Source organism: Gorilla gorilla, chromosome 10, assembly GCF_029281585.2.
Source record: "Gorilla gorilla gorilla isolate KB3781 chromosome 10, NHGRI_mGorGor1-v2.1_pri, whole genome shotgun sequence".
In the NCBI taxonomy this organism is placed as follows: Eukaryota; Metazoa; Chordata; class Mammalia; order Primates; family Hominidae; genus Gorilla; species Gorilla gorilla.
The window spans coordinates 61172212-61199859 of record NC_073234.2 but is presented as its reverse complement, the minus strand read 5'-3'; the positions used below and the strand labels follow the sequence as shown (position 1 = coordinate 61199859).

The 27648-nt window shown below is 40.4% G+C and overlaps 1 protein-coding gene across 1 annotated transcript in view; it reads right to left on the bottom strand.

Moving 5' to 3' along the window:
- The window catches only part of SLC2A13 (solute carrier family 2 member 13), a 347978-nt gene extending 323190 nt beyond the window's left edge, over positions 1 to 24788 (bottom strand). Inside the window, exon 1 of the mRNA XM_031001118.3 lies at positions 23928 to 24788. Coding sequence (XP_030856978.1) covers positions 23928 to 24483 — 556 coding nt within the window. The 5' untranslated portion in view covers positions 24484 to 24788. The remainder of the gene's footprint in view (positions 1 to 23927) is intronic.
- Between the last annotated feature and the right edge of the window lie 2860 nt (positions 24789 to 27648).

Here is a 27648-nt window from a genome sequence, read left to right as displayed (position 1 = left end):
ATGTAAATGAGTTGTAGGTTTGGTCTCTTCACATAATCCCTTATTTCCCAGAGGTTTTGTTCATTTTTATTTTTTTTCTTTATTTTGTCCAACTGAGTTGATTCAAAGAATTGGTCTTCAAGCTCTGAGATTCTTTCCTCAGATTGGTCTATTCTGCTTTAATACTTCTGACTGTATTATGAAATTCTTGTAGATTTTCACCTCTAGAAGAACAGTTTCTTTCTTAAAATGGCTATTTCATCTTTCAGTTCCTGTATCATTTTATTGGAATCCTTAGATTCCCTGGATTCAGTTTCAACTTTCTCCTAAATCTTGATGACCTTATTTGCCATGCAGATTCTGTATTCTATGCCATCATTTCAGTGATTTCAATCAAGAACCCTTGCTGTCGAGCTCATGTGGTCATTTGGAGGTAAGATGACAATCTCTGGCTTTTTGAATTGCCAGAGTTTTGCACTGGTTCTTTCTCATCTGTGTGAGATGATATTTCTTTAATCTTTAAAGTTGCTGTCCTTCGGATAGGGCTTTTTGCTTTTTATATTCTTTGATGCCCTTGAGGGTTTGAAAGTGGTATAAGCTGGGTATAAATTGATTGGCTTCATGTCTGGATGATTGCAGGGGGCCAAGGCTCAGCTTAGCATTCCTAGGCTGTGTGCTCTAACCCTGGGGACCTGGGACCAGGCCCACAGCCTTTTTTCTCTGGCCCCTTGAGGTTAAGCTCCTGCTGTGCTGAAGGGGCTGAGGTGTTCCCAGTCTGCTGGTAACACTCCAATGCGGTCTGCCAGCAAAAGGGCTTCGGCAAGGCAGCAGGGGTCCCTGTACGTGTGTGCACCAGTGGCAGTGTGGTAGTGAGGTTAGCATGCACACAGCATGTACACAGTGTTCACTGAGCAATCCTGTGACTCAACCCTACAAAGGTAAAAGCCAGGAGGTTAAGAAAGATGATACAAACAGTAAATTCAGCCATACCTGTTGGTCTTCAAATTTTGACTTCCCTACCCAATCTGCCTGCTGTTGCTTACTTTTCAGAATCCTCAGCTGCATTTTGCATTATTTCCAGAGTTTTTAGTTGTAATCAGTTACAACTCCTACAGAAGCTCTGAGGATGGATCTTCTAACAAAAGAGCTATGGCAGTAGCTGCCGGCAAGTGCCTCAGCTGGGCAGCCAAGGCCATGCTGCAAGCAGGTGTGGCCAGGCAGGGACCCTGGGATAGGCCAGCAAATAGGGGGACACTCAGATCAGACAGGCCCCTTCCCATGAGCAAGATATGCTCTGTCCAGGTCTGGCAGCCAAAAAGGCTAAAGCCACCTAGAGGAGGAGTACAGTGGGCCTTGAAGGATGAGCATCCATGACTATGCTCCACTGCAGCCATTCCCACGCCAGACCCCTGGGGATCCACGCAAGCTGGAGTTCTGTCTCTGCCAGCTCAAATATTCATAGGGGTTATGGGGTCTCCTGCAGTGAGGATACTAGAGGTCTGTAACGAGAGTGGGCCACTCCAAGCCTATTTCACTCACCCCTTCCCCAGGAGCTGCTCAGGGTCAGGAATAAGTCCTGGTGCTCAGCAACTCCATGCAGGGTTTCCTCCCCCACTTCAGCCCGGGGTCTGTATCCTTCTTCTGTCTACTCTCAATACCTTCTTTCTGAAGATCTGTTTGGAGTATGCAGTTCTTCCTGATGGTCTGGTTTCTCAGTGGGAGAAGTTCTTCCTGTCTGCATCTAGTCAGCCATCTTGTTAAATAGCAATTTTCAATAGCTATGTTATTCAGATTACTCAGGAGATAGACTGGGACTGTGTGGTACCTTATGTCACAGTTCTGTACTCAAAACATTTGCTGTGCCCCTTTGGGTCTGAATTGTGCATGTGCTGCTTAGGGGTGAGCTCAGGACTTGTTTCAGCTTATACACAGAAACAGGAGATCCCCTTTTTCAGCTCTCTTCTCCACCACTTCCCTGACCCCTCTGGCCCCTAGGGTCCTCTTTTCCAAATCTGCTATGCATAAAACCAGGATTTTCTCTTAGAACTTAATCCCTTACACTGTTTTTCAGTTCCACATAATTGGGACTGTCCTTGCAGCATATCAGCAAGGGAAACTACAGAGAAAAAATAACTGATTCCCTCCCACACTCTCTAGACCCCAGGGATCCCTTTTCTATTTCCTTTGTACAGAAAGAGGGCTGTATCTCAGCATCCATAGTGCTATACTACTGCCATCACCACTGCAGCACTGCAGGTTTTTAACTGGGCTGGCCTCAAGGCAGGGCAAGGAGAAAAAGGAAAAAAAGGACGGGGAACTCCTTCCATATCTTCTGGCTCACAAGGGTCCCTATTCTGAATCTTCTGACTAGAAGGAGGGGGTTTCTGTTGGGCTTTTCTGCCATTGGTGTTCAATGAGCAGTCCTGGGACTCAGCCCTCCAAAGGTAAAAGCCAGGAGATTAAGAAAGAAAAGATGATACAAACAGTAAATTCACTGCCAGTCCAGTAGGTCTTCAAATTTTGACTTCCCTACCCAATCTTCCTGCTGTTGTTTACTTTTCAGAATCCTCAGCTGCATTTTGCATTATTTCCAGAGTTCTTGGTTGTAATCAGTGGAGAGACAAGGCTGTGGAAGACTTACCCCATTTCGATCAACACCAGGTATCATACATTATACTTTAAAATGCATTCGCCTTTACTGTATACAGTACCAATACAAGTATAGATTTGGGAGGCAGTAAAAGGCAATATTAGAATAAATGCTCCGAATATCAGATACTGAACCAAAAGCTCTTTAACTGATATATTTGAATGTGTCTAATTAAAGATGAAGTACACATCTGGCAGGGTAACTGCAAATCTATACTAAGATATTGTAAAAAATGATCAAACAGGAAACTCTAGATCTGGCTCATGCTGTGCTTTCTTCTTACAAACACTTCAAACTTCTGCCACCAGGCTCTCAAGTACTTACCTGTGTGTTCTATCCACCAATAGCTATTTTGAAACTGTGTCATTTGGCTTAGAATTGTGTGGTCTATAAAAACACAAAGCCACTTTTTAATGCAACAGTTTTCCATTAAAAAGCACTCTTTCAAAGACTGCACTCTTCAACTTCAGCAAGATGTCTTAAATAACAAGAAACACACAAATAGCCAGCAAGCCAAGCTTACTCACGGGGCTGGCTCAAATAACAAAATTCAACCTAAGTCAGGTCACTGGAAATGAAGAGTTGTCCAGGACTGAGCACCAAATCCAATGGAGCATTCTATTAAAAGTTAAAATGTTTTTAGGGTAAATGTAAAAAATTATACTATAAGGCAGCACTGGGTTTACAGCTTCATTTTTTTTTTAATGAATTCATGTTATGTATTTAGCATTTTGTAAATGTATGAGACTAGGATTGAGGACTCCTCTTAAGGCCTGACGCTCCACTTGCTGTCCGTGATAGTGTGAAATATTTATTAGGTCTTCCACCCTTGTTTCATGGCATACAACTCCTAAAATCCTTAGACTCTCCAAAGTGATGTCTTTTTGTATGCTAGTAAGTTGACAGATGACTGGTAGCCCCTAGGCAGCTTCAGGATAAGGGTTGGTCACTGGAAAAACCAAGGCAGGATTAGATGGTTGGGACCCCCAGCCTCCAAGGGGAGAGAAGCTGAAGGTTAAGTTGGTCACCAGTCGCCAATGGTTTAATCAATTATGCCTAGGTAATGATATAATTGATTATGACACTTCTTTAAAAGGTGAAAAGGGCTGAGTTCAGAGCACTTCTCGACAGATGAACATATGGAGGTTGACAGGAAGGGAACAAAAACTCATCCATGTACCAATAGTGGAGGACTCCACCTCCACAGGGACAAAATCTCCTGTGCTCAGGACCCTTCCAAGTCTTGCCCTATGTATCTCTTTATCTGTTTGTATCCTTTGAAATAAACCAGTAAACCAAACTGTTTTCTGATTTCTGTGAACCACCCTAGAAAATTAATATAACCCAAAAAAGGTGTTGTAAAAACTCCAACTTGAAGTAGTTGGTTGGTCAAAGTTCCAGAGACCCAAATTTGCAACTGGTGTCTGAAGGCTGTTGGCATTGAGGGTGGTGGGAGGTCTTGAGGACTGTGCCCTCAACCTGTGGAATCAGACGCTATTTCTAGGGTGACAGTGTGAGAACTGAATTAGAGGACATCCAGCTGGTGTCTGCTGCAAAACTGATTGCTTGTTGGTGGGGAGAAATCCCCCACATTTGGTCACAGAAGTCTTTTGTGTTGACTGTTGAGTGAGAGAATTAAAAAATATACTTTTGAGTATGTTTTTATACTCACAGTGTCCATTTCACATTGCAGAAGGGGCCTAAGTAGGTGGCAGATCATGACAGTACTCCTTTCTCTTTCTTATCTGGCCAATGAAATGGCTATGTTAGAAGGAACTTTACATATAACTCGTACTTTACAGAAGAGAAAGCAAGCTCAAGCATTAAGTGACTTATCTAAAATCACATATTTACATAAAAGATTTGAAAGCAGGACCCAGGATTTCCAATTTCACGTCCCGCATTCCTTCCGCTACTCCCATCTTTTTTTTTCTTGAGACAGAGTCTCGCTCTGTCACCCAGCCTAGAGTGCAGTGGCACAATCCCAGCTCACTGCAACCTCCACCGAGTAGCTGGGATTAAAGGCACATGCCACCATGCCCAGCTAATTTTTGTATTTTTAGTAGCAACGGTTTTTCACCATATTAGTCAGGCTGGTCTTGAACTCCCGACCTCGTGATCCACCCGCCTCAGCCTCCCAAAGTGCTGGGATTACAGGCGTGAGCCATCGTGCCTGGCCCTCCCTGCTGCCTTCTAAGAAAGAGCAAAATCTGGGAAACTTCTGAAGTGATGGCACCTGGGAGATGCTGAGCAAGGCACCAATCACGGATGCACTGGCAATCAGAATGCAGGTGGCATGGGAGGGTATTTTTTTTAATCCCACTACTCCCCACCTGATATCACCTCTCTGAATAACCGGTTAATCTGAATACTTTTCATTTTATATACTCATAAAAATAAATAAAAATAAACACCTGTGGCCATGATAAAAGAAAATATGGTCTTTTCCTTTAGTGCCACTTGTTTTTGTAACCAGCTGTTAAGAAAAACACAGCAGTAAATCTAAACTGAGAAATGACATGGGCCATCAAACAAGCTACATGTCTATTCTCGTCTATTCTCTAGCTACATGTCTATTTCATCTCTATATATAAGAAATATTTTCCCCCATTGGTTAAATACACCACATGCTTTTTCTTATTACACCAACAGCAGAAGGCAATTCAGACAAGACAGTCTTAAAAGCAAAACAGTTACAAATACGAGAAGAAACAAGACATGCATTGTTGTCTCCTATCCACAAGCTGAATGACAAGGAAGAACTGGGCATTCATAGGCGTCAGGACTAAACTGATAGGTAGTGCGATTATGTGTTGCCTCTAAACCAAGGGCAGATCAGGATTGTTCCCTGGACCTAACACTGCAGTATGTTTCTGGAGAAATCTCCAAATTGTGGGAGACCTGTCAAGCTCATTTTCTCTAATGCAGTTACCAACGGCCAGTCCCAGGACACATATTTTCCTCACCTAATCCCAAGAGGCATAATTAGGTCTTGAGACAGGACATCAAAACCAACTCTACAACCTTACCTCCCAATTGCTTGGTAGCTCTGACAGTGAAAGTGGACAAAATGTACCCAGTCCTCAGGTTGATTTCCTCTAATCTCAGGCAGTTTGCTCTGGTTACTGAAGACACAACCACACACATCCTCCTCAATCTTCCATACCTCTCACTACCACCTTTGGCTGTATCTTCCATTCAGAAAGGATCCTTCAAAGTCTTAAAAGCAAGTAATTTTTAAAATAAAGGTAATCACCTATTTGGCTTTCCAAAGGCCCCTGATAATTGAGCTAAGACTGTTGAAGCTACTCTCAAGAGTGTAACTTTGGAGTTTAACATTTTCATAGTACTCACTAAGTCTCTTAGTCTTTCTCTCCCTCTCTCCTTTCTCTTCCAGTCTATACCCCTCTGCGTTTCTTCCATTCATCAGTCATGGTCATATTAGTTGTAATACTTTAGAAGTAAATATCAAAACGCTTTAAGCTTTAAATGAGAAAACTGAGTTTTTAAGACCCCTGTGGCTTTCAAATAACCTTTTTCTCCTGGAAGAGTGTTACCTACAATAGAAAAATTTCTACACATTCTTCTGTTCATTCTCCTTCCCAATGCTCCCATTTATGTAACCCGCAAGCATTTACTAAATAAATATCTACTATGTGCCAGAGGCTATGATTGATAGATCCTGGGATAAACACAAAAACATGGTCCCTGTCCTTAAGGAACTCTTACCTCATAAGAGACCAGAGTAAGCCAACACTACCAGGAGGTTACATGTACCAGTTAACCTTCTGTACTACTACTTAATACTCATTAAACCACCATGAAGTGGATAAAGCTGAGAAACCTAGGGCTCAGAAGGGGTTAATTTGTACAAATTCATAAAACTCACTAGTATAAATTAAATAATTTGTACTAATTATATGTACAAATAACTAATTTATACTGATTATAAGTATAAATAACTATAATTTATACTGATTATAAGTATAAATATCCTTTTACACTATTCCATTGAGGCAGGTGCATGGTAGATATGTTAAAACTAAAATGAAACAGCAGATAACATTTACTGTATACTACCATGTGCCAGGCACTGTTCCAAGAGTTGTATACAGTTTGTCTTATGATTCTGTGAGACAGGTTTTTTTTAATAACCTGAAAATAAGTTTAATCTATTAAAAGGAGTAAACAGCATAACATTTCTTTAAGACATAAAGCTCAAAAGGGGGACAGGTAAAGACACTAAGTACAAAAGTATAGACAGTTCTCACTCAAAAGAAGAAAAAATTGCTTGGTAGGATCTGAACACTTCCTCAACATCTAAACTGAAAAAGATGATGCAAACACTGTCTAATTAGACCACTTTATTTTAACTGCTCTCTCTAAAACCTCAACATCATATATTAGAAGGAATTACAAGTTAGAAGGAATTACAAGTTAGAAGAAATTGTAGCTGACCAGTCACTCAACTCTTTGTGGGGAGAACTGTCAATTTTTCAAAAGACCTTTTTTTTTACTTTTTGAAGCCAATCATCATAATGGCTACCTTTTGAGGAAAGTAACCATTACCTCAACAGCTGCTGCAGCTCCAAAGCTCTACAGAAGTGGGATCTGGGGGAGTTAGTCTAGCTGTAGAAAAGCTAGGGGTCTTGTCTTGGAGCTGTGTTAATACAGCAAGCACAGTATGTATATTGCATGTTACAGATCAATAAACATGGCAAGACTTTCTAAAAATGCTTTTTATTCACACTTTACTTAAGATTAAGAAACCTCAAAAACACCAAAGTGTGGTAGGGGTGTAGCAGGGGAGACACAAAAGAAGAGACAGGAAGGGGCTGAGACCCTAAGCTCCAGAAGAGGTATGTGATAAAATGAGTGGGATAATAAATTCCTTGGTGAAGTATGTTTTTTAACAACAAAAAAATTGAAGATGAATGTTTATCCTAGCATGGTAAAATGTGTGGTATGAAGGCAGCACCCACTGGTTTTGAGAGTCTATTAATCTGTGAATATCTGATCTCACTCAATTACAACTAAAGAAATAATTTCTAGTATTCAGAAATTTGAAAATTTACCAAAAATGTGCTTTAAGAGCACAAGATTATTTGCAAGTCAATCACCTCAAGAACACTAAATAATTGGTTTTCTTCAGAGGAATCATGCAAATGGCAGAATGAATCATTTAAAGAGTCAGGAGAGGACTGAGGTGCTTCAGAGGGTGCCAGGGGCATGTGGCTTTCAGAGTGGTCATCTCCGTACTTTATAAACTCTCTCTGTAAAAAGAACATAATGTTCTTGATTTCATAACAAAAGACCTAAAATATATCCAAGAAAAGTGAATTTGATAATGTAAAAGTCAGAAGCCAAAAGTAATCAAATAGAATAACTCAGGTGTTGTCAGTGAGCCAACCAACATCTACTGAACTCTCATAGAAGTTACAAAAAAAGAGACACTGTCTTCCTCTTTAGCAATTTGCAATCTTGAGGATCTAAGATGATTTATTCCATTTCAGGGGACAAATTCTCTGGCAGCTTTGATGAAACCATTTCTCAATTGTGATCAATAAAGAAGCCTGAGAATTTTAGAATCATGCGGGACTAGAGAAGCCCTTCAGTCAGGCTCTGAATACAAGGAAGACTTCTTCATCTCCTCAACAAAGGTCACCCTGCACCTTACACTGACCGCCTCCCTGTATAGATTTTGTAAACTCTCTCCTAGTGTTCTCTGTAAGGAGTCTGTCTCACTGTTGGTCAGCTCTAAGAGTGGATTAACGGCAATAATGCAAATATATTTAAAATGTAAAATATACGGAGATATACATATTATAAATACATTTCCTATGAATTTTAACTTTTCTTAGTTTTTAACAGCATTCCAGTATCTTAAAGTTATTTTTAATATTAGCTCTGTTATCAAGCATAACAGCCATTTAGCTTGCTCTGGGCTCCCTGGATTTGACAAGCACAGAGCTGAAGGACTGAGCGCTTGATTGCACCCCAGTAGAGACCTTCTGGGCCCACTTTTCAACACTGACAAGGCATCCTACAAAACCATGTTTGTTTCTTTTTTTTTATTGGCCAAATTTCAGAGATTAAAGTTTATTTTGCTCACTTATTTTGCTTATTAACACAAAGAAAATGTTCTTCAAATATATTCAATGAAAGAGGAGTATGCCAAATGCTTTAGATGCAGAATTTTCCTAATCTACTCACCAAGAAATGCTTTCAAAGGAAAAACAAAAGAGATTAGTTTAATAAGGCATATTTCTAGTGAACACACAAAAGTTCCTAGTAATCATCAGACTCTTTTCTAAATGCTTCCAAATCTTCATTAATAATATTTTATAATTTTGCTAGAAACTAGTCATGTTTATTCATCTTAATTCCTAGAATTCATTCCCTTTTTAACAATTAAGGCACTATTTGCTCATATGGCTTATCTCTGGGTATCTTATCTTCATGACTGCTTAAAAATAAAGAAAAATTTACTGACAGTGGCTTTGAGTTTATGTCTATAAATCATTTTGAGTTAGACTAAGTAGCCAGACGTTCACTTAAAGCAAATAAAAGGTAACTATTAACCATAGCAGTAGCTATCCATAGGCAAAGTTTTAATGCTTATTAATAACTATAATTCTGTATTCTTAATATATACATGTTTATTTGAAAATGCATGTCATATTTAGAAACTAAAATTTTGAAAATAATCCAGACTCTAATGATCTCTTGCACAGATGAATAAATAACTGCATAATTACCAAACAAATGTAACAAAGTCATGTGTTTCTTTTGCAACATTCATGATTTCCTTAATCAGGTTATAAACCTTTTTTTAAAAAGGGTTCTTACCTCCCCAGCCTCAAGAACTATTCATTCATAATAAATAAAGTCCTTTAGATTTGTCTATTTTATATTATCTATGAAAAAGTTAAAAACTCACTGCCTCAGAATCTTTAGTAAGATATTCTTGGTAAAGATGTGCACATGCAGATACAATCATGCATTGCTTAGCCACAGAGATACATTCTCAGGAATACATTTTGCAAACTTCATAGAGTGTCCTTACACAAACCTAAATGGTACGGCCCACTACATACCTAAGCTATATGCTATAGCCTACTGCTCCTAAGCTACAAACCTGTACAGCATGTTATTGTACTAAATACTGTAGGCAACTGTAACACAATGGTATTTGTGTATAAACATGGCTAAACATAGAAAAGGTACAGTAAAAATGTAGTATTATAATCTTATGGGACCACCATCCTATATGCAGTCATCCTCCACTGAAATGTCATTATGTGGCACATGGCTGAACTTTATGTTGTGTAAAATAAGATCCTTGAATTCCACTTTATGCACTGTAATTTGTACAGCAGGTCAAAAATAGAGTATCCTCATTCACTTGAATGTCATTAGATTCTTTATAATTTACTTATGTTGACACTATTGTTAAAACTTTATTCTACAGGATAAGGAGGAAATCTAAAATTAAAAGCCTATTGCTAGACTTTTTTGCTGTGTTTTTGCAAACTATTATAAAAGGCTGTACTTCAATTAAAGTTGAAATTGGCCAACTACTGGCAACAAAGAATAATGGCATGTCATATATTTGATGCATTAAATTCCCTTTCTTTTTGTACAATCCTAAATTTCAAGGTTCAAATTATGAACTATGAAAATTTCAAAATGTCTTTCTCTCTTTAACCAGGAACTATAAAGGTGAAATGAGGTAACTAACTCATTTGTACTCATACCACCTAATATGCAAATTACAGTCCTACAGAGGTTTTAATTACACATGTGCCAGGAAAACTTAATTCAGGACAGTCTGGTTTTGCTCACCAATCCAAAATATGCTGATGTCTGTCTCCAACAGAGATAAAATGGGAAGAAAAATTCACATTAATTACAACAATAATGGCTAATGTTTTCTGAGCATGTGCTAATAAGCAGCAGGAATTACATTAAACTTTTAACAGAAAATAGTTTATCAATTAATCCATACAATAACTCTATGAATTAGGTTTTTGTAAAACCCGACTTGCCAGCTCCAGGTAGACCTCATCAACCTTCCTCTGCACGACTGTGTCTTACATATTTTTCTATTACTGTCTGTATTAATGACATATGGGTATCACTATGGGCAGTAATAGAGGTGTCATAGAGAGAGGTCTGTCTGGGGTGGCAAGAATGGTTTCACAAGTATAGAGGGTTTATGGGGTAAGATTAAAAACTAGAACAGTAAACCAGGAAATGTGGCTCAAGCCAAGTCTTCATAGCATAATTTATTTTGTTGGACAATGTAACTTTCCACATTTATTTGAAGCACTCATATTCAAATATAAGCTTAAAATGCAATATTAAGACCAGTGTTTTAATTATCACAATTTGGACTGGTGAGAGTGCCACTCCATTTGCTATGAAGAGTTGCAGATTGGCTTCACTTGAAACATAACCCCATCCAGAATTAAAATCTGGATCATTTAAAAGGATCAGATCAACCTCAAGATTATGGTACTTATTTTTTAAATTCCACATATGTAATACCATCTTTAGAAACTTACCACATCATTATACATTTACACATATTTTTCGTCCCCTAAATTTATAATCAGACCACAATGAAAAATAAAATGTGTCTTATTTTTTGAATCCCAAGCCACAATGTGCCTGGCCCAATACAAATGCTCAATAGCTACCTAGTGAAATGTATTATAGAATCTGAAACGTGGATTGGCTGCTAAGAAGAGAATAAGAGGAGATTTCAACTTCCGTATCTCCATTCTCTAGGAGAAAGACTCACTAAAGTTTGAAAACTTGAGTCATCAGACAGAAGATGTGAAGGTCAGAGAAAACTGATCAAGCCTCTTTTACAGTCTGGGTGAACTACGACTCCAATGCCTTTCCACTCCTGCTTTAATTCCAGGTTCAAACACGAAGATGCAACTCTGTGAATCAGTAATCCCTCTTCCCACAAATCTGTCTGCCAGGAAAGAGAGGAGACATTAGAGCATTATTAACATGTGGAATAGATATATCCCACGTAATAAGTTTGCATTTCTGTTGATTCCACTGTCACATCTAAGTGTAATTACTCCAAGTTCATCCTTGAGAGTCTGTCAGATCATTTTTCAGACACAAATCAACTTTCGTTTGTTTAGGCTCCCTAGATACATGGAGAGACTCATTTCATTGCAGGTACTGAAAACAATGTTAGACTTAAAAGTCTTAATTGAAGTTAAAAATAATACCTATTTTCTCCCAACCACTTTAAAAAGTTTGAAACCATAGAGTAGTGTCAGAAGCAACCCTAGAGAACATTTAATTACTTCCATCCACTACACAAATTTCCTACAACATCCTTGATCCAATCTCAGCTCAAAATTATTCCTTAGGATTATACTGTTTTAGTTGCTATCTATAGATTAAATATTTACTGAATGCCTGTGTACCAGGCACTACACTATTCAATGGTGGAACAGCAATAAACAAAACAGAAAAATTAAAATCTGCCTTCATGGAGATTACACTCTAGTGGAGAGAAAACAATCAGTAAGTAACACAACCATTAAGTGTTTTGGCTAGTGGAAACTGCTATAGAGAAAAATAAAGCAGGGAAAACTGGTGGTGGGGGCTGCAACTTTAAGCCGAATGATCAAGGAAGACCCCGCTAAGAAGAGATGCTTGAGGAAACACAAGAGAGAAAGGGAAAGAGTGCTCCAGGAATCTGGACAGAGGCTTCCCAGCAGAGGAAACCGCCCACGAAAAGGCCTGGAAGGATGTCTATTGTGTTCCTAGAGGCAGGGGCAGCTGGAAAAGGAGGGAAGGAAAAGCAGTAGGAAATCAAGTCAAAGAAGAAGTGGGGATGGGGAAAGATCCCATGGGGTGCTGCAGACCACTGGCTTTTACTCTGAGGTGGGGAGCTAATCAGGGGCTTTGGGCAGAGAAGTGGCATAGTCTGATTTATATTTTAAATGAATCATTCTGGCTCTCATGTGTATAAAAAGAAAGCAGAGGGGTCAAGAAAAAGGCAGGGTGAACACGTAGCAGACTCTTGAAATACTCCAAGTGAGAGATGGGTGGCATTTGGGATCAGGGTGATTGCAGTGGAAGTGATAAGAAACAGATTTCAGTTATAATTAGGGCCTAGATTCAAAGGATTTCCTAGCCGACTGGATAAGGGGCACATGAGGTAGTCAAGGACAACTCCAAGGCTTTTGGTGCAAGCCCCAGGAGGAATGCTCTGACCTGCTAAGCGGGAGATGGTGGACAAAACAGGGAAGTCGGGCGCAAGCATCTGGAGATCAGGAGACAGGTCTGGGCTGAAATCTAGATTTGGGAGTTCTCAGCAACACAGAAGGTATTCCAAGCCATGAGACAAGATGAGATCTCCAAAGGAGTAAATGTAGAGAAGAGGAGAGCTCTGAGGCTGGCCCAAGTTAAGAGGTCTGGGAGATGAAGAGCAATCTGCAAAGGAGATGGGGGAAAGAGCAGCCTACAGAAAACGCTGGGAGAATATGGTGTCCAAAAGCCAAAGAAAATGGCCCATAAAGACATGATTTATTTGTGTCAAATGCCTTTGGTAGGACAAGCAGGACTGACGACAGTCCTTGCACTGAGCAACACAGAGGGCACGGTAAAGTTGACAAGAGCAATGCCAGTGGAGTGGTAAGGATGAGAGCCTGTCTGGATAGGGTTCAGAAAAAAAGGGAAGAGAGGAACTACAGAGAAGGAATATAGGCAACTGTTTTATGTAAAATAAAGGAGACAAACAGGATAGTAACTGAAAGATACAGTGGGGCAGAAACAGAAATTTTTAAGACTGCAAAAATATCAGCATGTGTCCATGCTTATGGGAATAACCCAGTAGAAGAAGAAATTTTATGAGACAAAAGAGAAAGGGCTGGAATGACAGCTTTGAATAGGAGACAGGGAGAGGCCTTAGCCAGTTCATCTATAGAAACAGGAAGAAGCCGCATCTGTGCAAGGCCCAGGCAGGAACAGCTGAGGAAACCCAAAAGAGAGGAGGGAGTGTGGGATGGGAGCCCATAGAAGCTCTCATTCTCAGCCATAAAGTAAGCAAGACACTTTCCTGAGATACATACAATAGTAAGATCCCAGAAATGTACTTCATATATCATGACACCTTGCTAATTCATGCAATGAGTTAAAAATCTGGGGGAAAAAATACACCCACACCGCTATTATACGATTAGATTGCAACATTTTTGTCATTATTTCCTAAAAATGTCCTTCCATAGAATAAGAAGTAAAATCTAATTTGGAAAAAAGTATCTTGCTACAGTGTTTTGTTATGTGTGTGTCTGTGCCTTTTAAAACAAAAACCTGTGTGAAGTAAAATAATGATCTAAAGGGAAGAGTAAAAAAATAAAATGTAAAAAAGGCCCTGTGCTATATGTAAACTAAACATACACCTTTATTCCTTCTTCCAAACTCTATGTCCAGCTGTAATTTTTTAGGTAGTTGCAATCAATATGTCCATACAAGTAGGTTCTATTCTTTGGGCTTAATATTTGCAGGATATATGTATCTAAGGTCTACACGTTTTTGTGTTTAATGTCAATGTGATGTGGTCTAACTAATCATTTCCCAATTACTAGGCACTTGGAGGTTCCTGTAGCTTTTTAAAATTACATATTGCATATCTATAAATACCTTTAAACAAAATGAGTTTTTCTTTATTTCCTTATATTACAATCCCTCAAGTGAAATTTCCAGATCAAAGAATTATTAGCAACTTTACAAATGAACTGCAAGAGCACAGTATATAATACATGTTAGTAATTCAAAATAAACTTGTTGAAGAAAAATGAATGAAGCATGTTAAACATGTCAGCTTTTTATCTAGAATATTCTCTATAGAAAATTATTGCAATTTATTTTACAAGCAGAAAATCATATTTTCCTAGGGAACAACTTAGCCTGAGTTTTGCTTAGTTTTTGGGGGTTTTTCTGTTTGTTTGTTTTTTTCTTGAGACGGAGTCTCGCTCTGTCGCCCAGGCTGGAGTGCAGTGGCACAATCTCAGCTCACTGCAAGCTCCACCTCCCAGGTTCATGCCATTCTCCTGCCTCAGCCTCCTGAGTAGCCCGCCACCACGCCTGGCTAATTTTTTTTTTTTTTTTGTATTTTTTAGTAGAGATGGGGTTTCACCATGTTAGCCAGGATGGTCTCGATCTCCTGACCTCATAATCCACCCGCCTCAGCCTCCCAAAGTGCTGGGATTACAGGCGTGAGCCACTGCGCCCGGCCAGCCCTGAGTTTTTAATTTGCTAATTTAGTAAGTATCGTGTTCTCTTAATTTTCACCTCTAATTAGTAACAAGGTTTAACACTTTCCCAAGAGTCTATTTACTAACTGTATTTTTCTTGTTGTATACAGTCTATTCAGTATAATTTGAGGATAAATATATTTTCTTTTAAGTAAATAAATTTACCATTTTTCCAATCTGTTGCCTTGCTTTTAAAATCTCTGCTTTGAGGTTTTAAAAATTATAATAAAAGATGTCATCAATATAGATAAGAAAAAAACAATTAAAAAAATTAGAGACTCTTAAACCAATATACTAGAGAATACGAGACCTAAATTTCATTTACATTATTTTAAATTCATATTCCTATTTCCTCTTCTCAGTTACTTCGTTCTTTTCCCTCTTATTTGCTCAATACTAAACTCTTCCAAACAGTTGGATTTATCACTGGAATTCTGATTCTGTTCCATTCATCCTATACTGGTTTTAATAATATATACAGTATACCCTATACATTATATATATATTATTTCTTTGCATTAATTTCTTCTGTCTATAACTACTGTCTTACTACTGTTCCCTCAATCTGATTACAATCATTTTGTGAAATTCTAGAAAGTATCATCTTGGGATTTTCATTGCTAGCACATTAAATACTAATACTAATTTACGAAACATTATAGTGACTATATTTCGCTTTCAAAATCAAAAACTGGATTTATCATATAATAGAAAGGTGGGGCGCACACTGGTTCTTGATCAGATTTAAATCTCAGCACTGTTACTAACAGTGCTAATTTCCCTAATTTCTCTACACTTCCTTTAATTCATACTTAAACTAAGGAAAATACCAATGTTCCTACTTACTGAGGTGAATGCAAACATATACACATACAGGCATAAAGAATGAGCTTTGTTTTAGAGCCTACTTTTTATAATGCCTCTGTTAAGCTGCTAAAAAGCATTATATCACAGGAAATGAACATAATATATTTTCACAAAGAATGTATTCTAGGGAACAAAATGACATACTCCTAGAAGTAAAATCTAGTATTTTATTAGAACTTCCAAAAAGCTTACTCTCAAGGGGCATGACAAATGACTCCAACAGTTTTAGTTTTGTGTGTGTTTAGCAAAAACAAATAGGACTACATCAAACTTAAAAACTGTACATCAAAAGACACAATAAACAGTGAAAAAGCAACCAATGGAATGAAAGAAAACATTTGCAAATCATATATCTGATAGGGGGTTAATATTCAGAATACATGAGGAACTTCTACAACTCAATAGCAACTGCAATAAACCAAATTAAAAATAGGTAAGGGACTTGAAAATACAATAAACAATTTTCCAAAGAAGATATACAAATGTACAAGTGGCCAACAAGCCTATGAAAAAATGTTCCACATCACTAATCATAAGAGAAATGTAAATCCAAACCACCATATCACTTCATATCCATTAGGATGGCCACTGTCAAAAGAAAACAACAAATGTTGGTGAGAATATTGAGAAATTGGAACCCTGTATACTGCTGGTAGCAATGTAAAATGCAGCCACTATGGAAAATGGGATAGAAGTTCCTCAAAAAAATTAGAAATAGAACTACTACATGGTCCAGCAATCTCAATTCTGGGTATATATCCAAAATAATTCAAAGAAGGACCTCAAAGAGATGTATGCACTCCCATCTTCATTGCAGCATTATCCACAACAGCCAAGAGGGAGAGGCAACTCAAAGGTCCATCAACAGACGAATGGATAGATTAAATGCCCTATATATGTGTATATATATGTATATATGTGTATATATATGTATATATGTGTATATATGTATATATGTGTATATGTGTATATATGTATATATATGTATATATGCATATGTGTATTTAATGTGTGTGTATACATATTTATATGTCTGTGTATATATATACACACACATATACACAATGGATTATGCAGCCTTTAAAAAGAGGGAAATTCTATCATATGCTACACCATGATGAACCTCAAGTGAAGTAAGCCAACAAAGGACAAATTCTGCATGATTCCACTTACGTGAAGTATCCAAAGCAGTAAAAATCATAGAAACAGAAGGTAGAAAGGTGGGTTGCCAAGGGATAGGGAAGAGAGGCTGGGGAATTTGTGTTTAATAGACACTGTTTCAGTTTTGCAAGATGAAAATGTTCTAGAGATGTGTCGTGCAACAATGTGAATATACCTAACAATACTGAACTGTACACCTTAAAATGGGTTAAGAGTATAAATGTTATGTGTTCTTTACCACAATAAAAAAATAAATCTATACTAAAACAAACAAAAGTAATGTCCACATGACATATCATGGTAAAGAACAATTATGCTAGTTTCAGGGAGGAGTGAGTGAGTGAGTGTCACAGACTGGTTGAGCACAGGCTGGGAAGCCAGACCTCTTGGGTTTGAACTCTGGCCCCACCCAGAAGCTTTGTGATCATGAGAAAGTTACTTCAAGTCTTTCTGCCTAAATATCCTTATCTTAAAATAAAGGTAACCGTATTATCCCCCCGGGTTATTATGAAGCCTATGTGAATTAGCATGTGCAAAATGTTTAGAAGTTAAGCATTCAACAAGTCTTAAATACTACGTCCAGGGCATTGGCCGCTAAGCTGATGGCCAATCCACACCCTGCCAAGAGGATGGACTGCCTAGACTCCTCCCAGTGCAGCGGCAGGGTGGTGCTAAAATTAGAAGAACACTGGTGCCATTGCTCGCTGGTGACCAGCTGTCATGGTGCTTGGCCCTGCTGTGAAACGATGCTCCTGCCACGTGGCCTTGGACACATGCTGCAGACCGCACCATTTCAAATGGTGGCCTTTAATAAAAGGCCTAACTAGAAAGCATGTAGTACTCTCAACTTGAGTTTAGAAGTACCTGTAAAACTTTTTTCTCTCTTTCTACAACCAGAGAAATTAAATTTTACATGTGGGAAAAATTTGAGGTTTTTCTGGTGAGTATGAATTTTCCTCCTGACAATGGAAGTTTTGATACTATTAGAAATAGGTGCTATTAGAAGTGTTGCTACTATTTATTACTCTGATGGGTCACAGGAAAAAGAAAGGTAAAGAAATGGAAAAAAGTGTAGACAAGAAAGATGTACAAAGGAGCCAAGCACAATATGAGAAAAAGAAAATTAGACTCAGGTGATTTTGGGTAAAGATAGCAACGACTGCTTCCTATTTCAGTTCTCTTAGCAGTTTCTACATCATTAAAGGTGTTCAAAAAGATGTTAGTGTGAAGTCAGTTAACTTTGAGTGTGTTCTTACTTTAAGTTTATAATCCATAAGAGGGCAAAATGGATGAATGAAAAAGCACAATGTTTTCCAAGGAAGTCACGTGAACAATTTCACATAACTCACGTTAACAGACTTACGTTATCTTACTGACAACTCACTTGAAGAGGGTGTTGCTATACTACTAGGCAAACACAACTAGATCATAATCCTCACTATAACTGCAGTGTCAGTCCCTATGCTGCCAGACAGAAAAGGGGAGGGAACAAAACTGTTAATGTGTATAAAACAAGGAAATACAAGAAGTCAAAGGAGGCTTTATGTGTCAGTTTCACACCAGTAGGGAGCATAAATCCAATACAGAATTCCTGCCTTCAAAAACAACCAAAAAGACAGAAAGTGGGGAGTAGTGGGAAAAAAAAACATTTGAGCACCTCCCCCCAAAACTGTATTTTAGCTGATTAACTATTTGAAAATTAGGAGCTTCCGCCCAACTATGCTTACCTTAAATGACATTCTTTGTTGACATTGATCTCAACATTGCATTTTTTTGATCAAACAAGATTTTACATTTCATTTGCACTGAGGAAGAATTCAAAGTGCTGTTTGAAAAAAAATGTGGTATTTTTAAAAGTATTACTCAACAGGCCATAATATACTAATTACAAGCTGCAATTTACAGCTACAAATTGTGTTCAAGTAGAGGGAGTCCGGAAAGAGGCTGACACAGGAGAAACTGATGTAAATCTAACATTAATTCAACGAATCCAGTGCTGTATAAATTAGTATTGTCAATTCTCAGGAAAGGTTTTGAATACTGGTGACTATCAAATTTAGAGACTTCTTGATATTCCCTACACAGGCCCTAAATCACCACTTATAATAAGCAGTAGAATAAATGCCAACACCAGGGAGAAAGGGCTAATGGGTATGCTTTTTCACTGACTGTGTACATGCTAATAGTGTTAACAGTACTATGTTCTTGTACTTTGTCTTTTCTAGACAATTTCTTGTGTGTTATGCATGGGAGATACATGATGATAGAAAATAAATAAAGCAAATGAGCAAACTCATATTCTTCAATCCTGTTGTAACTAACCACACTTAAAAACCTTGATTATAGGTACAATACTGCTAAAAAAACACCTGAAAATGGGATTGTGTGTAAAGAACATATAAAATAAGATTAACCCTGGGCCGGGCGTGGTGGCTCACACCTGTACTCCCAGCACTTTGGAAGGCCGAAGCAGGCAGATCACCTGAGATCAGGAGTTCGAGACCAGCTTGGCCAACATGGTGAAACCCTGTCTCTACCAAAAATACAAAAATTAGCTGGGTGTGGTGGGCAGGCGCCTGTAATCCCAGCTACTCAGGAGGCTGAGGCAGGAGAATCGCTTGAACCTGGGAGGTGGGGGTTGCAGTGAGCCGAGATCTCGCCACCGTGCTCCAGCCTGGGCGACAAGAGTGAAGCTCCATCTCAGACAAAAAAAAAAAAAGATTAACCCTGTTAGAATACAATCATTTCTGGGATGGAAAACGTATGTCCTATTTGAAATTCGACTTTTCATGTTTAAAAAGTTCAGATGGTCATGGTAGCAGGCACCGACAATGGAGAAAGTCTAGTGTCAGGACTCAAGTGGAAGAGAAAAATAAACTAGAGGAACCAGAGACGACTCTGGTGAACCAATTAAAAAAAAAAGAAAAGAAAACCCAAAATAATGCCCTATTTAAAACAGGCACGCAGTATTTTTTTTACAACCAGTCAAGAAAACAGAACCCTTAAATCAAAACAAATACACATATCCCTGACTTCTGATACTTAAGGTCTTTTACTATACAATTCATTTAATACCCATTAATAACTACACTCTACTCCTTGCTATCTTCGCCTTTGTCAAAGGTTTCTACTGAAGGGTCCACTGACTCCTTCCATATCAGTAATTCAAGGTCACATGCTATGCTTTACCCATCCTGTAGTAGCCATCTCAGCAAAGGATTGCTAATACCCAAAATTTCAAAGACATGAGAAGACTTAAGAAAGAAGGTAAAAAAGCTTAAAAGCATAATGGGAAAACAAAAACCCTCACATCTCAGATTCAAGAGATGTTAAATCTGATTACATTATTTACTGTTAAAAACCTCTAAAAGCTCTCCAAATAAAACATATTCAGCCTAATCCCCCCAAAACATTCCAGTCTCATGACCACCCCATCACCACCCTCACTCACCTATGCTTCAAATACTAATTTGATTTTTCTGTGCCTTTACACCAGCTATTAACTCCACCTTAAATGCCCAGTAGGGTAACAAAGCAAAAGACTCAAGGTTGTTTTTTTTTTTTTTAATCCTGTCTCTGTAATCAGTGACCTTGCCATTTAACTGTTTCCACACCCAATAAAAGGAGACCCATTCCTCAGACTCAGGAAGATTAAATGAGGTAATATGTGTAAAGTACTACCACCAGGTCTCGAACATACTAAAGCACTAAATAAGCACTTTTCTGGCTACATCTACATCATCTGCTGAACACCTACTCACTCTTCAAACCCTACTTTGAATATCCCACTGTAGAACTTTCCTCAATCCTGTGTTCTATTTTTTCCCCTGAAAGAATCAACTGACCACTTACTCTTCTGTGTGTCATCTGGCACTACAGAGAAATGTCTCTTTTAATTGCTTGTTTATGTATCTTTCTACTCCATTATAAAATGAACACCTCCAGGGTGGGATTTTTATCTAATTACTGCCTGCCCCATATCTGACAGGATCCATAATGGAAGCTTAATTAGCAAGTGTTGAATAGATAATGATTTCATTAAACTATTACAACCAAAACCTTTAGATGCCCTTTCAAATATTTTGATAATGCACTATTTTTGTGGTTTGAAAAGAACAATCCTACCTTAAAGTGCTACCCGACCAGCAATGGAATTTGGATTTTTTTTTTTCGTTTTTGCTCACCATTCATTTATTCAACAAGTATCTCCTATGTGGCAGGAATATATCAGTGAACAAAATGAGCAGAAATCCCTGACCCACATGGGCCGTATATTTTACCACAGGTAAACGTGTGGAGGAAAGAAGTTCTTACAGCAAACTTGTCTGAAAAAGGTATCAAAAGCCACATTGTTATTCATCAACATTTCCTAAATATCATAAGGACAAAACAACAAATCCCTGACTACACATAAAATTTAACTACTTAAAAAACAATGGCATAAAATTAACCCAGATTGTGGACCAAACAAGCAAACTGATTTAATGTCCCTCAAAAAATGCTCATGTTAGGAACCCATTTCCTTGTAGCTTAAAAAAAAGTGATTTTCTTTGTAAGTTTTAATGATTTTATGTGTATAATTACATGCTTTGCATAGATCCTAATTTTAATCCTAATTTGAAGTGGATTTATTTCATTAGTTTTGTTTTGAATGCGGCCTATTTCAAAGCCTGTTTATGATCTTAAAACATTCTTCATTTTGTAAATGAAGAGGGCTTTTACGAAACTGCCTCAGGGCTTCTATTCTGAGAGGTATGTTTCTGGAAGTGAGAGGGGCCACACCAGAAATGAATGGAGAACATACCTAAACTGGGCTTCTCTATTGAACCAACCAGCCCAGAGACCACAGAATGAGGCTGCAAGACAGAGAGGCCTCCACAGCTCTTGCACACCAACACTTCCAATCTGATCTCCTGCTTTGTCCTCTACTGCTGCTTCCACCTATTCCCCAAGTATGCCCTATGCTTTCCTTCCTTTACTCATTTTGCCCCTTGCTTAGAACGTCCTTTCCTCGTTTCTGTTAAAATACTGACATGTCAACATACCATTTCCATTGGTAAGAGCTTCTGGCTTCCCTCTGTTGGAGATAACTGTACCCCCTCTGAATTCATCAGCCATCTCTGATAACCTATCTTATAAAGCTTAGCAAGTTCTACGTTGCTTTTGCCCCACCTTGCTACATTTACTAAAATATAATACATTCTCCTCACTATTCAGCTCACAACATCTGGAAGGGGATCTTACACAGAACAGGGCTCAATTTGCAGGTCAGATCAAAAGAGTAAACATAATACCCAAGATTTTAACCAATACCTGCCATAGCAAAACACTAGGAAGCTTCATTTAGACAGCTCTGCAAAGCATGACTCAATTTCAAAATTACAGAAAAGATTCAGGCTGACAGAACAATTCTGGCTACCTAAAATGATGTTATTTCTATGTCAGAAGCAACAAAAAAGGTCCAGATGTCCCAAGCAGACAATGCTGAGAAAAGAATCGTGGTCACTTAAACAGCAGGTTATTTGTTGAAGGGTCCTGAAGGCACAACTAGTTTCCACACAAATAGGTTTCATTTCAGCTGGATTTTTTGGTCACTTTGGATATTTTTGTGCCAACTTAATATGTTACTGAGAGCTTTGCCCTACCTTTGCTAATTAACAGTACAATAAACAGCAAAAGGAAGGTCACTACTGACAAACTTTGAATATAAAGTGCAGTGAGCTGGGTTTTAGGCTCATGGTTCCCGCATGTGGAGTTGAATATATGGCCTTTGCTTCCCTTCAGAACCCACAGAGAAAGGGTGAAAAGCACAAACATCAAACAAGTGGTGAATACACAGATCAGCAGCAGCCCCAGGTTTAAAGCGCTTTCATCAAGCCCCAGCCATAGGGAAGAAATACTTCAACAGCACCCTAAGGGAAACAAAAAACTGAATTATGAAACGAAACATTAAAAAAGCATCAGCGGTGTGTCTTAGAAAAACTACTAGTGAGATTTAAGTCACAGCCCCCCACTTTCCCTCAAAAGTGCTTTCTAATAATACAGAGCACATTCCAAACAGCTTCCCTCTGCCAAAAACTTGCCAATTGTACCTCCCCTGCTCAGCAACCAGGGTGAAAAAAATTCAATGCCAGGAGAACCTTAATGCCTTCATTTTTGAAGTAAATTCCAAACATTTATCTTGCTGGGCATTTATCCACAGGAGGAGTAGCTCCTAAATGAATTAAGGAAGTGAATATGACCTTTAATAGATAATTTGGTTCCCAACTGGAAAGCAGGAGAGGCAAAACAAAGAGGAGAATGGATAAAAAAGGATTCAAATGAAAAAGTTGGAAAAACAGAGGAGAATGGAATTTACTTGGGAAAAGAATGAAAGCTGAAAGGCAACAGAAAAAGCATAAAAGCAAAAGGAGATGCTATCTAAAGACAAATGCTAGATAAGGAAAGAGGGCAGGGGTAGCTAATAAACCTTTCAGAGTCCAGAATTACTTAATTCTAAATATTATCTCACTGTAACTTGACGATGGTCTAGGTTCCAGGCTGGGAGCCCCAGAAAAGGAAAGGGGCTAGCAGTGGAGAGGCAAGGTGGGACTGTGCAGGAAAGCAGAGACCCTCGTAAGCTCAAGAGGCAGCATCAGGTTAGGCTGGATCAAGGAAAGAGCTGGTGCTCAGCTAGGTTTCTGGAAGTGCTGAGAGGCAACAACTACTTGGACTGACTGGTCCGTGGCCTATCAAAGATTCCACGTGGGCTCGAGGGAGACTAGAGTGACACCCCCTCTACCCCGACCCTCCCACCTCCCAGGAGAGCCTTGGAGGCTGGACCAACAAACAGATGGGCTCTGGAGGCCAGAGAAGTGGAGGATTCTCTGACCCTGGGAGATCAGACGGGGACCCCGATGGGCAAGAGGCACGCAACACCCAGGGTCAAGGGCGGTGACAATGGGATCCCGGGCGCCCTTCACGGAGCCCGAACTCACCGATGCCGAGTCCCACGACCAGGCGGCCGGCGAGCAGTGTCTCCTTGTTGTTGGCCGCAGCCAGCACCGCGGAGCCGGCGGTGAAGAGGGCACTGGCCAGGAGGATGGCAGCGCGGCGGCCGAAGACGCCGTTGAGGGCGCCTCCGGCCAGCGCCGAGACGGCAGCCGCCCCCACCGTGCTGGACACCAGCAGCTCCTGCCACAGCGCGTCCAGACTGAGCTGCCGCTTGAGCAGCAGCATGGCCCCTGACACCACCCCGGTGTCATAGCCAAACAGGAAGCCGCCTAGCGCGGAGAAGACGGCCACCACGTACACGAAGGCGGGGGTCTCGTCCTGCTGGAACTGCCGCCGCGCCGCGCGCTCCAGGTCCCCGACGCCGCCGCCGCCCGCGCCCGCGCTCTGCAGGCTGGTGCTCGATTCGGCGGCAGCCAGGAGGCTGCACTCCCCGGCCGCGCTCGCCGCGTCCGGCTCCTGCTGCTTCCTGCGCCGCTCGCCCATCAGGCTGCTCAGGCTCCGCAGCGTGTACTCCACATTCTCGCTTGCCTTGCGGGACATAGGGCAGGGGCCCGGGGCTGCCCGGGGGGACGCGGCTCCGCGGGCCGGCAGTCTCGGCGAGCTGGACAGCCCGAGCCGGCGGGAGCAACCGCCGCTGCCGCCGCTTTCCTCCTCCCGGCTTCCGCTCCGGCTGCCACGGCAGCAGCCGCCGCCACGGCCGCTCCGGGGAGAAAGTTGCTGTCCGCCGCGCTCCGACGCTGCGGAGTTGGAGCCCGGCGGGTCTCACTCCACACTCACGCCCCGCGCCTGCCGAGCTGGCGCTGCGGAGCGGGCGGGAGGCGGGACCGCGGGTCACGTGCAACCCCGGGCCGGCGGGGCGGGGCCCGGGAAACGTCCCGCCCCTCCTTGGGCGGGGCCAGGCTCAGCCCGCCCCGGAACCCTAAACCCCGCCCTCCCGGTGGGTGCGACCTCAGACCTAGGCTCCCTCATTTAGGGCTCTGGCAACTGTATGGAATTAACCCTGCCTTCCGAGCTGCAGCGGTGCAGCAAGCCAATGTGGCGATGCCATCAGGCAACAGGCTTCCAGACGGGAAGCCACCCAGAATGTTTGCCGTGTTTGGAGAGGAGGGAGAGAGCACCTAAACCAGCCTCACTGTCCTTCCAGCAGCCTAGAGAGAGGGCTGGAAAAAATATCCTAGAATAGGACCTAGCAAGTACCCTTCCTTTTATAGTATTGTGACATTACCCAGCGTGGTCTACTTCCCTGGCATTAAATGTGTTTGTTCTGGAGCAATTCAGGGCTGCATGCTCCCATTTCTATAGCTAGTTTCCACTCTCATCGCCAGTCCCTCCTCAATTTATGCTTATTTTAAAGGAATGGTACATTTGATTCTTTGAGGACAGAGATAACATATCTCTGTGGTGAATCCCAAACCTCCTTCCATGGATCCCTGACCTGTAAAAGAAAATTCACATATATGCATTCCACTCATGTAACGGGTAATTCCCAGAAATAGAAAGAAAACTCAAGACCCTGATTTGTGATTCGGCAGGCAGTCTCCATTTCCCCGCCCCAACATGCTAACCAAAAGGTAGGATAGCTTCTCTCCTGAGAATCCCCACTGTTGCCCTCCATGAGGCACTGTTTTAACAGCCTCATTTACTTGAAACAAAGCAAAGATAACGTTATTTGCAACCATTTTTTTAAACTGTTGAGTGAATTAACAGTTGTTGGTTCATTTGGGGTTTGTTTCCCCCTTTAATTTAAATGTTTTTAAAATATACAGTTGCGCGTCAGGGGCTAAAGATAGTTTTGTTTTGTTTTGTTTTGTTTTGTTTTTGAGACAGATTCTAGCTCTGTCGCCCAGGCTGGAGTGCAGTGGCGCTATCTCGGCACACTGCAGCCTCCGCCTTCCAGGTTCAAGCGATTCTCCTGCCTCAGCCTTCCTAGCAGCTGGGACTGCTAAAGATGTTTTGTGCCTCTAATTTGCTTTCATTCTTCAGGCTGAGGGCAAAAAGTCAAGCATCATAGGATTCTATTCCTACAATTCCACTGCTCTTTTATTTCCCTTATTTGAGCAAAAGCTTTCTTAGCCTGGGGCCTATTTTTCATGCAGCTAAAACTTTTTTCCTTTCAGACAAAAGGATTTTGTCATTCCTGTTTCAGTAAAAACTTATATTAGAATTTGTCAAAACTGCTTTCGTTTTGATTATCAGTCACGATTATCTCTACAATATAGTACTTTCCTTGCCAGCAACAAGGAAAAATAAACTAATGAAGCCAGAGGGCTTAACTATTTAAATGTTATCGTCTGGCTTTAAAGCAAGGCTCTACCGTCATTCCCAGGGATCAGTTAAACAGAGAGAGCCTTTAGATCTGCAGCAATGAACTCTTTAATATTCAGACCTCGGACAATATTGCAGGTGAGAGCGCGCCTTTTCCGCGGCATGCTACGGTATAGTAAAACTGCGCCCCCTGGTGGTGAGCCAATTCCCACGGCTTCTGAAGAGAAGGGCTCCGCAGATGAGAAGCATCTGGTTCTTTGACAGTTCCCTCTTGCTGAGATGAAAATAAACTACTTTTTGTCTCAGCTGGTGCAGTGAACATCTTGGTTCCTGAGCATTCCTTGCTTGAAATTCAGCTTTGGCGTCATAGAACAAGAAACTACTTTAAAAATTCTGTTCCGTATTAGGACAGTTACGTATCTGCGGTCAGGTTACATTTTAAAAGAAATGTGACGTGAAAAAAAAGGCATCGGAGGCCGGGCGCGGTGGCTCACGCCTGTAATCACAGCACTTTGGGAGGCTGAGGCGGGTGGATTACGGGGTCAGGAGTTCAAGACCAGCCTGGCCAAAGTGGTGAAACCCTGTCTCTACTAAAAATACAAAAGTTAGCCGCGCATGGCGGCACGCGTCTGTAATCCCAGCAACTCGGGAGGCTGAGGCAGAGTATTGCTTGAACCCAGGAGGCGGAGGTTGCAGTGAGCCGAGATCGTGCCACTGCAATCCAGCCTGGGCGACAGAGCGAGATTCCGTCTCAAAAAAAAAAAAAAAAAAAGCTTCGGAGAGTTAAACAGAATTCTCAGCCTTGAGAGGGAGCCCAGTTCAACTTAGCATCAGCGCGTGAGTCTAATATGGAGTTCCCCAAAGTCGGCCCAAGCTGCGGTTTATGATTAACTGGAAAACCCATGGACTGAGAATCAAAAGAGATGAATGTCAACACCACCATTGTTTTACCGTAAAACTTTCCACAAACCACAAGATTAGCTTGTGCTTTGCTTTTTTTTTTTTCTCATTTGAAGAGCAGATAATGGTGCAGCAACTACTCATTGACGAGAGTAAGTGTTAAAGGGTATTTTTGAAATATAATTAATTGCTATTGCAGGGCAAATTTAATTACAAGAGTCATTATTGGTTTGCAGTGAGTTCTATAGTTCCAGCTTTGAGGATATTTGCTTTACAACCTCCAGTAACATGTTCCAAAGCAGTCTAACAATAAAGAAAGGCGAAAAGCCCCTTCTCAATCGTCTTTCCCACCATAACAGACCCCTTTGGCCAGAGATAACCACCTCCACCACTTTGAAATGTATCTTTCCAGAACTTTCTCTATGAATTTATATGCATATGTATGTACATGGTAAAATACATATATATGTATTGTTGTTTTATTTGTTTGTTTTTGAATTGTTTTGGTTGCAAGAGAGAGAAAATCGAGATCAAACTGGT